This window comes from Chlorocebus sabaeus, chromosome 17, assembly GCF_047675955.1.
Source record: "Chlorocebus sabaeus isolate Y175 chromosome 17, mChlSab1.0.hap1, whole genome shotgun sequence".
NCBI lineage: Eukaryota > Metazoa > Chordata > Mammalia > Primates > Cercopithecidae > Chlorocebus > Chlorocebus sabaeus.
In genome coordinates, this window is record NC_132920.1 from 3,092,395 (window position 1) to 3,106,084 (window position 13,690).

Consider the following 13,690-nt stretch of genomic DNA (forward strand, 5'->3'; position numbering starts at 1 on the left):
CACATCCAGTATGCCAAGAGGCCCTTGGATGTGATCCCACTAGTCTCTGAGGGTGCTCAACGCATGCCTGACAGGTTGTAGGGATCGCATGCCCAGGGGTAGATCCAGGAGGCCTTGGCAGCTGCCCTGGGTGTTTGGGGCATTTAAAGCTAATGCCACCCTTCAATTCAGTGGTTGGAAGCTTTACACCAGCTCAGCAGGAATCACATCTGTCAGTCTGCAGTTAAATATAGAAAACCGAGCTGAAGCCTCTGGCTCCAGACACCTGTCTGACCCTACTCACCACTCAGTCAAGTTTTAGAGATGCATAATGCTTGGTAAAGAGAACTGTGCTCTTTTTCTTTTATGGGAGCCATGTGGCAGGATTAACTTATTTTCACACTATTTGGAATTATACTGCTTATAGTTTTCTTTGCAACTATTTTCTTTCTTTCTTTTTTTTTTTGTTGAGACGCAGTCTCGCTGTGTCGCCCAGGCTGGAGTGCAGTGGCCCGATGTCGGCTCACTGCAAGCTCCGCCTCCCGAGTTCACGCCATTCTCCTGCCTCAGCCTCCCAAGTAGCTGGGACTACAGGTGCCCGCTACCACGCCCGGCTAGTTTTTTTAAATTATTTTTATTTTTTTTTATTTTTAGTAGAGACGGGGCTTCACCATATTAGTCAGGATAGTCTCGATCTCCTGACCTCGTAATCCCCCCGCCTCGGCCTCCCAAAGCGCTGGGATTACAGGCTTGACCACCGCGCCCAGCCGGAACTATTTTCAAATATATTTCAGCCTTTTAAATAATGAAAATCTTGTATCTATCCTTTTTTTTTCTTTCTTAAAATTTAAGTAACAGTAGGACCAAGCAGAATAAAATAAATATGAAGTCAGGTTTAAAGTCATATTTTTTCTAATTTCGAGTTTGTGTGAAAATTAGAAAAATCTTAAACCTAGTTTTCATGATCCTTTCTTTCTATAGGGGTGTGCAAATAAGTTTTATACATTTGCTTATAACTCACACTCTTTTTCTCTTCTCAAGATGGGAAACTAACTAGGTCAGATTAAAGCAGAGTATCAGCACTATTTTGACAAGGCATAATTTATCCCATAGGAACATCTTAACTGAAAATCCATTACTGAAATCCCGTAGCTTCTTTAGTGGTTGAGTTCAAGTCCAGAGTCAGACTTGGGTTCAAATCCCAAATCCTACTTCTGCAAGGAAGAAATAAATGCAGTAGGCTGAAGATTATTCTGGATTGCCTACTTAAAGTAAAATTCCCCAACAATTCAGAATTTGTAATTCCATCTAAACTCAAATGATGTTAAAACAAGTACAAACAGTTTGTAATACTATGGTATAAATACTATTGCCTGGAGAAAAAGTTGCTTGAGAATTGAGGATGAGCCTATTAACTGTGTATAACTCTATAGCTATTCCTAAGTGCAGGTGATATAACTTAAAAAGATATATATATGCCTTTGACAAAAAATTCCATTTGTGGAAATTTACTGTTCTCATATGCACACTGATAAATGAACAAAATTATTCATTGTGACACTATGCTGTAAGTATAAACCTAAATGTCCATTGGTAGGGAACTGGCTAAATAAAACAGCACATATGGACGCCACATATCCATTTAAAGGAGGGAAGCTCTCTGTAGGTTCAAGATACACTGTTCAGTGAAGAAGGCTGCAGAATTGTGTTAGTATCACATCATGTGTGTGAAGAAAAAAAGGAAATATCCTACATGGGTTTGAAAATATATGGAATATTTCTGCAAGGATGTAACAAAGATAACCATGATTAGAAAGGTTTCCCTCCAGGCAGGAAACTGTATCAAGGAATACAGGAAAAAGAGACACTCACTTTCCACTCCTCAGAATTTTGTACTGTATGTAGGAACTATTCTAGAAATGCTTTTTTTTTTTTTTTTTTTTTTGTAAAGGAGATAAAGGCATAGTAGGAATTGCACATGAAGACACACAGCGTGTTTTCAAGTGGACATTTTTTCAACTAATATTTATTAAAGGTATTTTAAAACTCAGGTTGATCTCTCATCTTAACTGTGATTGGTTCAATTTTACCATACCCAAAGAATAAATTCATTTGAGCTTTTACCTACGTCTTTGCTTTTTGTTAAAGGAAGAATTTAATGCAATGTGTTCAGAAAGTTACATTTGAATCGTTAATAAAGAGAAAAAGGAAGAGAAAGAAGAGAGGACACCATTCCGACACAAACGTTTATGTGATTTTAGCCATTACAACAGTAATTCAGAAATATCTCAAATGTTACATTGATGTCATCAATATTACAAAAAAGGGAAAAAAGTGACAGGCAACAGTGAAGAGCACCAGAGACCCAGCGCACACCTAAAGTAGACCATGCTTCTTTCCTTCGACTGCCAGGGTACCGTCCCGGGAAGCCCCCCACCCCCTCGCTTTCCTCCTCCGCTTCCCCTAACCCGCCTCGTGGGGCGTCTACGCCTCGTCCTCGCCCTCCTCCTCCTCGAACTCCCCCTGTTCGTCGGCCGTGGCGTCCTGGTACTGCTGGTACTCAGACACCAGGTCGTTCATGTTGCTCTCGGCCTCGGTGAACTCCATCTCGTCCATGCCCTCGCCCGTGTACCAGTGCAGGAAGGCCTTGCGCCGGAACATGGCCGTGAACTGCTCCGAGATGCGCTTGAACAGCTCCTGGATGGCCGTGCTGTTGCCGATGAAGGTGGCCGACATCTTCAGGCCGCGGGGCGGGATGTCGCACACGGCCGTCTTCACGTTGTTGGGGATCCACTCCACGAAGTAGCTGCTGTTCTTGTTCTGCACGTTGAGCATCTGCTCGTCCACCTCCTTCATGGACATGCGGCCCCGGAAGATGGCAGCCACCGTCAGGTAGCGGCCGTGGCGCGGGTCGCAGGCGGCCATCATGTTCTTGGAGTCGAACATCTGCTGGGTGAGCTCGGGCACCGTGAGCGCGCGGTACTGCTGGCTGCCCCGGCTGGTGAGGGGCGCGAAGCCGGGCATGAAGAAGTGCAGGCGCGGGAAGGGCACCATGTTCACCGCCAGCTTGCGCAGGTCTGCGTTCAGCTGGCCCGGGAAGCGCAGGCAGGTGGTGACCCCGCTCATGGTGGCCGACACCAGGTGGTTGAGGTCCCCGTAGGTGGGGGTGGTCAGCTTCAGGGTGCGGAAGCAGATGTCGTACAGGGCCTCGTTATCAATGCAGTAGGTTTCATCTGTGTTTTCCACCAGCTGGTGGACAGAGAGGGTGGCGTTGTAGGGCTCCACCACCGTGTCTGACACCTTGGGTGAGGGCATGACGCTGAAGGTGTTCATGATGCGGTCTGGGTACTCTTCCCGGATCTTGCTGATGAGCAGGGTGCCCATCCCGGACCCGGTGCCACCCCCCAGAGAGTGGGTCAGCTGGAAGCCCTGGAGACAGTCACAGCTCTCTGACTCCTTCCTCACCACGTCCAGGACCGAGTCGACCAGCTCGGCTCCCTCTGTGTAGTGGCCCTTGGCCCAGTTATTCCCAGCTCCGCTCTGGCCTGCCAGAGGGAAAGAGAAATCTTGAGTCACTGGTGATTGTATTAAATACCTTGCCTCAAACCCCTTAGTATAGATCAATGAGTCAATGCTCAGATAAGACTATTTCAGATTATCACCAAAATGGCCAAACATTAAAATATTTGTTCATGAATATATCATAAACAAGGAAGGCCAGGACGCCGAGCTCTTAGCAGTTGAAAGGCAAACAATTTTACCCTATATTAAAGCTAAGCTGGCACACAGTGGATGTTCTTCACGCTTTCCCTCTGGCAGTCACACCTCTCCAGCCTCAGCTGCCCAGTGTAAAATGAGTCCCTCATGCTCTCAGTCACACCAGGCACTCACCAAACACGAAATTGTCTGGTCTGAAGATCTGGCCGAATGGTCCAGACCTAACCGAATCCATCGTGCCTGGCTCCAGATCCACAAGGATGGCCCGCGGAACATATTTGTTACCTGCAAGGAACAACAGTGACTTAAGACTCTCAGGCAAGGACCTCTGCAAAGAAGGGCTTGGCGCCTGCTGCCATGAGGCAGATGTTCCCCCAAACAAAGGGAGACCCACCATCAGGTTCTCAAAGGGCTCTGTGGACATAAGGAAGCCCAATGAAAGACTGCAGGGAAGGAGCGGAGGTCCTCAATTGAATGGTCCACCCTCTCCCAGGGCCACACCCCTGGGGTCCCACGCAAGGAAAGGGGAGAGGGGTAGAAAAACTGAAGGCAGTGGGGGTGGGGCAAGGGCGATTACCAGTGGCTTCATTGTAGTAAACATTGATTCTCTCCAGCTGCAAATCACTGTCTCCATGGTAACTGCCAGTGGGGTCAATGCCATGTTCATCACTGATGACCTCCCAAAACTGAGACAGAAAGGCTGCATTTAGCCATGCACGATCCGCCAGAAACGCCAAAGCTCACAATGAAATGTGCCCGACTCAGTTCCGACAACCCAACATTTCAGGAGCTTGAAGGTTTAAAGGGCGGCGTGACCCCGGCACAGCCGCGGGGCTTGTGTTTTGCAGGGTTAGAAAGTCGAAACTGGGCGTTTCCCAGGCGAACAGCTGCTGCTCGCGGCGGGAGGTAGGGGTCGAGGGGGGGAAGGACCAGCCAAAGCCGGGCAGTGGCGGAGCTCGGCGCACGGGTCGCAGCCCCAGGCAGCGGCAGGAGGCGAGGGCACAGGGACTGCAGCCCGCGAGGAGCGGGTGGGCGGGGAAAGAGGAACGCGAAGGAGCTAAAGGACCGCGGTTTTAGATTCAAAGCACGTCCTGAGACCGCAAGACAATCGCTCTTCTCCCCTCCCCCGGCGGCTGGACTCCGGTTCAAACGAGTAAAATTAACCCGCCTCGTGTCCCAGCCCCTCGCGCGGAACGCCGCGCACAGCCTCGCGGACACACCCTCGTCTTCTCCAGGCGCGCGTGCCTGCCAAGCAGCCCGCGGGGTGACGGGGACTCCAAACGAGTTACAGCAGAAAAGAGAGGTGCCCCCTCCGTCGGCGAAAGTCGCCTCCCAGCCCACGCCACACTCGGCGGCTCACTTGGCGATCCCCAGGCCTTCCCGGGACCGCGCCTGGGGACCCCGAGGGGCTCTCGGCCCAGGTTCCCGCCCCCATCGACCCCCTCCGCGGCGGCGCGCCCACCTTGGCGCCGATCTGGTTGCCGCACTGGCCCGCCTGGATGTGCACGATCTCACGCATGGTGCCTCGTCAGCGTCCTCCTGGTCCGGCGGCGTCTGGTGGGTCTGTCCGTCCTCCCCTCACACACCCACTGCGGGGTCTCCGGGAAGGCGCTCGGGAACCGACGGGCTGAGAGCGCCGGCCCCGCGGGCTCCGGCTTTTATGCAAGGAGGGTGGGGCGGCTGACGCAGGCCGCGCCCCCAGCCCAAGCCCCCCAGTCCCCTTCGCGCTGGCGCTCTCCAAGCCTGGCTGACGTAATGCTCCGAGCCCCAGGGACCGTCCGGGGGGCTGGACCACCGGCCCGCGGCCAATCAGAGCGGGCGCGCGGACCGGGAGAGGGGTGGGGGCCCCCGGGAGTAGGGTTGGGGTGTGAGCATTGTCTGCGGCTGTAGTGGGGGTCTGGGTATGGGACTATGGGGGAAGGGTGAAGAAAAGGAGGGTGAGAGGGCGGCGAGGAGAGGGCCACCAGCGCGGTCTGAACCGGGTGGGGGCAGAGCTGGCATCGGATGGGAACGATGGAGGACTGGAGCAGGTGGAGAGGCCGTCAGGTGCTCCGGTGCCGGCAGGTGGGAGGGTTGAGGTGGCACAGGCTGCTCCGCCACCTCGAATTGCAGCTCCTACTCGGCCATTGGCCAGAGTCCCTCCAGCCAACCGCCCCTCGTGAGACCACTGTCCTTTCCCTCAACCCCGGAGGCCAGCGACTGCCCAGGCGGCGCTCCGTCTCATAGAGGCCTGGGGGAGGACAGGTGGCCCCAGAAGGAAGTCGTGCGTGACGGCGACCCGGGACACCTGCAGCCCATGAACACCAGCGCGGCCTCCGCCCCCGCCCCAGCGTGGGCCTGCTTTCTCCTTTGTCTGTCTAGGGCTGGTAGCTCCTCTCACTGAGCAGCAGCATCCACGAGTGAAGCGACCTCGGAGCCCCTCAGCCCTGCCCGACCCTCTCCGGGAGTGCACAACACCCCTGCTGGTACCCAGGACTCCTCTGCCCCGAGGGTTGACTTTTGTTCCTCGCGAGTGATGGAGTGGGAGTGGCCGGTAGCGCAGCACTGACCGTCCGGAGGGCAGAAAGAGGGTGGGGTCCCGGGGGCGGGGCTGTCGGCGGAACAAAGGGCTCTCAGAAGCGTGGGATACGCTCTGCAACCGAGTATTTAAAATCACACGACAGGCGCCCCCCTCCCGCCCCCGCCCTCGGATTCGGTTCATCTATTGTCAAGTAAGAGGGTGGGTTCCAAGGGTGACCCACGCCCGAGTCATGAACTTTCTTGTCTTCCATCGCGGAGACCTGGAGGTCCGAGGCTTCGTGCTGCGGTTGAAGGGTGGGGAATACGACTAAAAACTGCGGCCCCGCGCGCGCGAGACGACCCAAGACCCACGCATACTCGCACGAGCGCGTGCACAGACCTGGAGCACCGACCCTCCCTTCAAATCCGCAGTCTCTAGGTACCCAGACAGGAACTGGTCTCTTTGTTACTTTTCGCGTGTGTGTGTGTGTGTGTGTGTGTGTGTGTGAGAGAGAGAGAGAAGAAGGGAGGGAGGGAGAGAGAGAGAGAGCTAGAGAGAGGGAGAGAGAGAGAGAGAGAAACTAATCCTGCGTGCGTTTGAGGGCGGGAGGGGATAGGGTGTCAGAAACGCTCACTGCACAACCTGTTCCCTGCAATTCGATGACTGAAGCGCGCCGCCCCACACTTCCACACTTGGGAAGGGCCGTTGGCGAGGTGACGTGACCTCTTTCATCCCGTGGGGAGAGAGGCCGAAAGACCCGGGCTCCCGCGGCGGAGCGGAGCCTGCAGCTGTCGAGCGAGACCCTCCCAGAACTATCAGCAAGCTGTCACCGCCTCCCTTTCCCGCTGTGGGCTGGGGGGTGGGGGACTCAAGTCGATTCCAATGTACAAAGAGAAGTAGCAAGAACAAAAGCCCAGGCGCCCCCAAACATCCAGGGCGCCCAGACTGGAGCTCGCGGGCCGGTATTCCAGACGCGGCCGGCTTGCCTGGGTTAGGGTGGGGTCTGGGGACAGGCAGAGATCAGCGCAGGCTCTGTCCACATGCCCCACTCTCCAGGTTCCAAGGTCTCGCGGCCTGACCTCCGAGTTTCTAATCCAGATCCCTCCAGACGCCGAAACGTCGAGGGCTAGCAGTTCCCAAGGTCACACAGCAAGTGAAGGACAGGGCTTGGGCTGGAATCTCGTCTTTTGGGCACACCAAACCTCAGGGAAAGTGACCGCATTTCGGCCAAAAGGGCTGTGGCAGGTGTCAGCCTTGAGTGGCGGATCTGGTGGGACCAAGCTGCGCCGGAAGGAACAGAGCGAGGGCGGCACCCGCGCTGCGAGTGTAGACACACTCAGAGCGGTCACCACCTCGCTGCGAGCTCCCAGGAGCAACCCTGATGCTCAGCGCGGCGGGGTGGGGATGAGGGGCGCTCAGCTCCATGCTGAGTAACTTGAGCTGGCCGCCTGCCTCCTTCATCTAACTATTTCATTTCTTAGCTTCTGTTTCAGAGCCACTCCACTGAGTGCTCGGGTGAAAACGCGTGTTCAAGATCATATAGATAGATGAAAAGACCCTTTCCTCTCAGGTTTCTTTTAAAGGGAGAGGTTTGGGATAGGGTGAGACTGGAAATCATCCTTCTGAAAGCCCAGAGTGCCCTTGGGGACACTTTTGGCCCAAGCTCTGCTTTCCTTTCAAGCATTTTGCTTGAATTGTCCCCACACCCCCGCCCCTTCCGGGCAGCCATTCTTGTTAACCGGTCTGCATCCCACCCCACCCCCACTGGAATTGTGATGCTGCACATTTTTATTTTCACAAGAAGCTGATTTTGTGTTAAAATGTTGACAACAGTCACACCTTTCCCTAAAGTCTTTAAGTTTATCTGATAACCCTTAAATTTTTTAAAAAAATCATTCTTAATCCATGTAGTTCGCAGGAAGAGACTGGTACCCGGCTTTCAAAGAAAAAAAAAAGTCGTTCTTAGTTGGGTCCCCAGCATTTATGTCTATTCATTATATGCAGTGCTTCTCAATCTAGGTCATCGTATATCAGGCACGAAGATTTGGGGGCAACATATTTCATGATCTCTTAATGTTAGTCTTAATGATGTATTCACATTTTAAAATTTTCCCTTCCAGAGACAATTGTAGAAATATCGCTGCATAAAATACAATTCAACATTTGTTTTACACATAACCTATTGTGCAACTGAAGTGAGCAAGATATCCCTTAAACTATTAAAATTAATATTTGCTTTCACAATTTTCAGATTATTTTCAACGGCACGTCCTCAAGTGAATTTGCATTTCTCTATTACACACACAAGTCATTGTTTGAAGAAGTCTGATAGAAAGGAGGCTTTACATAGTAGTAAATTTTTAAAGCATTGTTTTCATAATGCAATATATATTTTTGACACAGTTGTTGAAATTACTAGACATTTAGCATTAGGGTTCTTCACTGCTTGCCGGGATTCACCGGTTGAAACCCAAAAAACCCAGCCTGCAGCCCCCATAGCAGGCTCTGCAGTCGAGATGCACGCGGTTTCCTAGGCAACCAACACTTAGCCAATGAATGAAGAGGAGTTGAAAGAAAGAGACTGCAAATCCATCATTATTTCCTTCACACACACACACACACACACACACACCACCTCTTCTCATAGCTCTCCATTTAGAAATATTGGAAAGCTACCAATCCTAACATTTATGTGAAAGAGCCAAATGCCCGGGGCATGGGGGCTAGGAAGCGGTCGCAGCCCCATATGTGACTGCGGAAAGGACACAGTGGAGGAGGCTCCCGGAATCCGCCAAAATCTGCGCCTTCTCAGCTTTGTCACTCCCCAGTTTCTATTCCACTGCCCTCCCCCTTCCCCCCAGGCCTTCCCTCCTCCTCCTGGGAAGCGAGCGGCCCCGGCGGAGCTGCCCGGCACTCTTGAATGGCAGGGGCTGTGGGGTGGCAGCCCCGGAGCCCTGTCCTTCCGCAGCCGTGGGCCCCGCAGGGACCAGCCAAGCAAGGTAACAAAAAGCTGGAACCAGCAGCGGAAACCCCGAGCCCACGAACGCGGCGCAGTGCGGGAACACTTGCCCTTTGTTCCTCGGTAAGGCCGGGTGTTTTCCATCCCCGGAGGTCGTGAATTTGAGTTATAACGGCCTCGGTCGGGGCTGAGAGGGCCGAGCTTCCACGCGTGAGCTTTGCCTTCTTTGTCCTACAAATCGGCGGAGGGAGTAGAACCCTGGCTTCCAGGGCACCATTTCCCCGCTACAGGCCGTCTCCCCTTCTCCCCTCCCCCATGCCGTCAATGATTTGTGAGATTCTTAGGCAGGCGGGGCAGGCCGAGCCCCGGGAAGGCACGCTGAGTCCTAGACACAGAGCCAGGCCGGGTAGAAAACAAAAAGAGAAGAAACGATTATGAAATATAAGACGGACCGTGTGCTCCTTGCAAGGTGCGGTCTGCGAAATCAACAGACTTACAAATAAGGCCTGGAGGAAGCGCATGAGCGCACGCGGGAGGCTGTGGCGGGGGAGCCTCTGAGTTCCACCGTGGAGGCTAAAACATGGCTGTGGCTGCGGGACCCTCACCCGGCCCTGGAAACCCTCCACATCAGCTCTTGCTCGGAAATGTCTCGCAGCTCACCGCTTCTCTTCGAAATCTGCCCAAGACCTTTGTTTGCCATTTAAATGAATTGAAACCGTGTGTATCCAGGCGGACACATCCTTACCGCAACGCTCGTGCCTCTGGGCTCTAGATACTTGGTGGGCAGTGACTGTAGCCACACTGCAGAAACAGCTGAACAGTCTTCAGACGGAGTTCTTTGGGCTTCACACGCCCAGCCTGCTTCTTTTTAAAAATTTCTATTTTAATTTTAGAGTTAGGGAGTCCATGTTCAGGTTTGTTACAAGAGTCTATTGCGTCTTGCTGAGCGCTTGGGCTTCTATTGACCTGGTTACCCAGATGGTGAATATAGTACCCAATAGGGAGATTTTCAGGCCTTGCTCTCCTCCTTCCCTCTCTCCTTTTGGAGTCCTCAGCGTCTATTGTTCCCATCTTCTTGTCCGTGTGCACCCAATATTTAGCTCCCACTTGTAAGTGAGAACATGCAATATTTAGTTTTCCGTTTCCATATTAATTCGCTTAGGATAATGACCTTCAGCTGCATCCATGTTGCTGCCAAGGACATGATTTTATTCTTTTTTGTTTTTAATGGCTGTGTAGTGTTCCATGGTGTATATGTACCACATTTTCTTAATCCATTCTACCATTGATGGGCACCAAGGTTGATTCCATGTCTTTGCTATTGTGAATAGTGCTTTTTGGTAGAATGATTTATTTTTGGGGGGTATATACCCAGTAATGGGATTGCTGGGTTGAATGGTAGTTCTATTTTTAGTTCTTTGAGAAATCTCCAAACTGCTTTCCACAGTGGCTGAACTAATTTACATTCGTACCAACAGCAAACGAGCATTCCTTCTTCTCTGCAGCCTTGCCAATATCTGTTTTTCTGTTTGTTTGTTTTGTTTTTTACTTTTTAATAATAATGACTGCTGTGAAGCGGTATCTCATTGTGATTTTGATTTACATTTCTCTAATGATTAGTATGTTGAGCATTTTTTCCATGTTTGTTGGCCACTGTATGTCTTCTTTTGAAAATGTCTGTTCATATCCTTTGCTCTCTTTTTAACGGGGTTATTGATTCTTTTCTTGTTGATTTAAGTTCCTTATAAATTCTGGATATTAGTCCTTTGTCTGCGGCATATTGCTAATATTTTCTCCCTTTTTGTAGGTTGTTCATACATCTCTATCAACTCTGTAGTGCTTATAGTGTGTGGTCCAAATACTTAGCATAGAATTCAAGTCCTTCAATCTGGACATTACCTACCTTTCCAGTGTTATTTGCCACCCATCTGTTATATGCAGTCCGTTCCAGGAGACATTAACCTGCCTGCTGATCTCCAAAAAGGACATGCTCTCTGAAGTCTCTGAGTCTCTGCTCACACTAATCCATTATCCAGAATGACCCTCTGTGCTTCTTCACCCAGGGCATCTCACTCATTCTTCATGATGCAGCTCATCTATCTGCGATATATCCCACTAATTGCCAGGAAAAATGGACGGCCTATGCTCTATGCCCCAAGTTTGCATCATAGGGCTGGTACAGGTTTTGCATTTATTGCATCAGAGCAGTGGTGTAATGAGTTTCATTGTATATCTCTACTAACAAAAGAAAAAGGAGGGTATACATTCCCAATATGTGTATATTTATTTATTCATAAATTATATATATTTATTCTTATAAGCTAATATCCCAAGGCACAATAAACTTAGTATGAGGTACATTGTTAATGGCATCAGATATTAATATTTCCAACTTTTCTACAACTTCCAGTTATAGGCAGACTTGGGGTTCCTCATGACTTTCTTACCCTGAAATGGGCTTGACAAAGAGCTTATATAAAAGAGCAGAGTGTCAACTTGGCCATTTTCTTATTTTTGTGTGTGTGTTCATATCACTAATGTCATCTTCATTTTCCAGTTTCTTTGCTGTAGGCTTTAAAGTCGCTTGCCAGTTGTGTGAGTCAGGGGAGCAAACAGGAGATAATATGCTCAGCAAACCCAGCTACAGTTCCTCCTTTGTGGATCTCCCTTTCCAGGGAACAATTCACGACACATGACCACAAAACATAAGCATCCTGTGAGGGCACCTGTGTCATTTTGAACTCTAACTACCTAAAGCATAATTTCTTTATTTTTATATGAAACAAACAGAAATTCTGAGTTTCTTCCCATGCTCCAACAGAGGCTCTTGCCTGCCCCATTCTGAGACCTCCCAATTGGATTAGAGTGAGTTCATTGGCCTTTATGCCTTCCACATTGCCTGAAACTAAGTATGGGCAAATAACAACAGAACTTGGGTGAAAAAAAATCACAAATATAGGCAATTACGAAAAGCCCCCAGGAACTTCTAACCTGAAGCAGGAGCAGATTGTTCTGAGATAAGTACAAAGAAACCTTCCTCCTCTTTCTCCATAATTACCTCTTGGCCAGGTCCAGCCCACATCCCATGCTTCCCAGACTCTGTGGCTCCTGGCTGTGGTGGTTGCGGTGGGCCCCTGATGATGTGTCCTCCTCTGCATTATCTTTCACTTCCCTACAGCCATTTTCCTGCACCTGCATTTTTACCCTTGTTTGTCTATATTGGTAATGCATAACTAAGATTTCTGGTTAAGACAGAATGGAAGGAGAGAAGGAAATACTTCCTCAGGAATCAGAGTTGAATTACTAGTTTGCACTTTCTTTTCTCTTTTTTTTTTTTTTGAGACACAGTTTCGCTCTTTCACCCAGGCTAGAGTGCAGTGGCGTGATTTTGGCTCACTGCAACCTCTGTCTTCTGGTTTCAAGCAATTGTCCTGCCTCAGCCTCCTGAGTAACTGGGACTACAGGTGCCCACCACTATGCCTGGCTGATTTTTGTATTTTTAGTAGAGAGGGGGTTTCACCATGTTGGCCAGGCTGGTCCCGAACGCCTGACCACCCGCCTCGGCCTCCCAAAGTGCTGCAATTACAGGCGTGAGCCACTGGGCCCGGGCCCCTGCACTTTTTTTTTGTTTGTTTATTTGTTTGTTTTTTATATTTTCTTTTTTTTCTTCTTTTTCTTTGTTCTTTTTTTTGAGATGGAGTCTCGCTCTGTCACCCAGGCTGGAGTGCAGTGGCATGATAGCAGTGCAGCCTCTGCCTCCCGGGTTCAAGTGATTCTCCTGCCTCAGCTTCCTGAGTAGCTGGGATTTCAGGCGCGCACCACCACGCCTGGATAATTTTTGTATTTTTAGTAGAGACAGGGCTTCACCGTGTTGGTCAGGCTGGTCTCGATCTCCTAACCTTGTGATCCGCCTGCCTTGGCCTCCCAAAATGCTGAGATTACAGGGGTGAGCCACCGCGCCTGGCCTATATTTTATTTTCTTAGAGACTAGTTCTCCCTATATTGCTCAGGCTGGTCTCAAACTCCTGGGCTCAAGCTATCCTCCTGCCTGGCCTCCGAATGTGCTGAGATTACACGTGTGAGCCACCTCAACTGGTCCACTAGTCTGCACCCTCTTTCTTGGCGTGCAAATCAAGGGTGTGAAACAGACTGCTGTCTTGGTGATGAGGTCTGGAGAAGACAGAACCAAGTAAACTTTCTGCTTCTCTCAGAAGTCACCCAATGGAGGAGAACAGAAACACAAACCCCATATTTTAGGAAATTGAGGAAAGATAAGAAGTATCAAATTCCTGGAGCTCTTTGATAAAGAAAGGATCTTCCGGGCAAGCTAGAAAAAAGATCAAGTCACTCTTGTAAGTGGGGTGGGGAAATCAGGGTTGTTTGAAACTTTTCCAAAACAATAGTCAATGCTAGAAGATAAGAAAACAATTTGTATAACATTTTCAAGGAAAATGTGCCCAAGGATTTTTTATATCCAGTTACATTGCCTTTTAATTTTAAAGGTAACGTATATTTTTGAACATAGAAGAACTAAA

At 50.1% G+C, this 13,690-nt stretch overlaps 1 protein-coding gene across 2 annotated transcripts; it reads right to left on the reverse strand.

The window, feature by feature from the left end:
• Window positions 1-1,975: 1,975 nt before the first annotated feature.
• Window positions 1,976-9,430, reverse strand: LOC103222280 (tubulin beta-2B chain). Of its 2 annotated transcripts, none has more exons than XM_073005624.1 (4): window positions 9,266-9,430; window positions 4,274-4,382; window positions 3,871-3,981; window positions 1,976-3,524 (listed from the first exon to the last, which is right to left on the reverse strand). In XM_073005624.1, the coding sequence occupies exons 3-4, from the start codon at window positions 3,929-3,931 to the stop codon at window positions 2,464-2,466; spliced, it is 1,122 nt and encodes a 373-aa protein (XP_072861725.1). In that variant the 5' UTR covers window positions 3,932-3,981; window positions 4,274-4,382; window positions 9,266-9,430; the 3' UTR covers window positions 1,976-2,463. The 2 variants fall into 2 exon arrangements, with proteins under 2 accessions (XP_072861725.1, XP_007972020.3); XM_007973829.3 differs by lacking the exon at window positions 9,266-9,430 and adding an exon at window positions 5,159-5,391.
• Between the last annotated feature and the right edge of the window lie 4,260 nt (window positions 9,431-13,690).

Excerpts from the sequence above, each read along its gene's own strand:
- LOC103222280 (XM_007973829.3), bottom strand. The coding sequence starts at position 5,215 with ATGCGTGAGATCGTGCACATCCAGGCGGGCCAGTGCGGCAACCAGATC. Across the intron at positions 3,982-4,273 it reads TTACTACAATGAAGCCACTG|GTAACAAATATGTTCCGCGG; the intron begins GTAATCGCCCTT and ends TGTTCCTTGCAG. Across the intron at positions 3,525-3,870 it reads ACCAGACAATTTCGTGTTTG|GCCAGAGCGGAGCTGGGAAT; the intron begins GTGAGTGCCTGG and ends TCCCTCTGGCAG.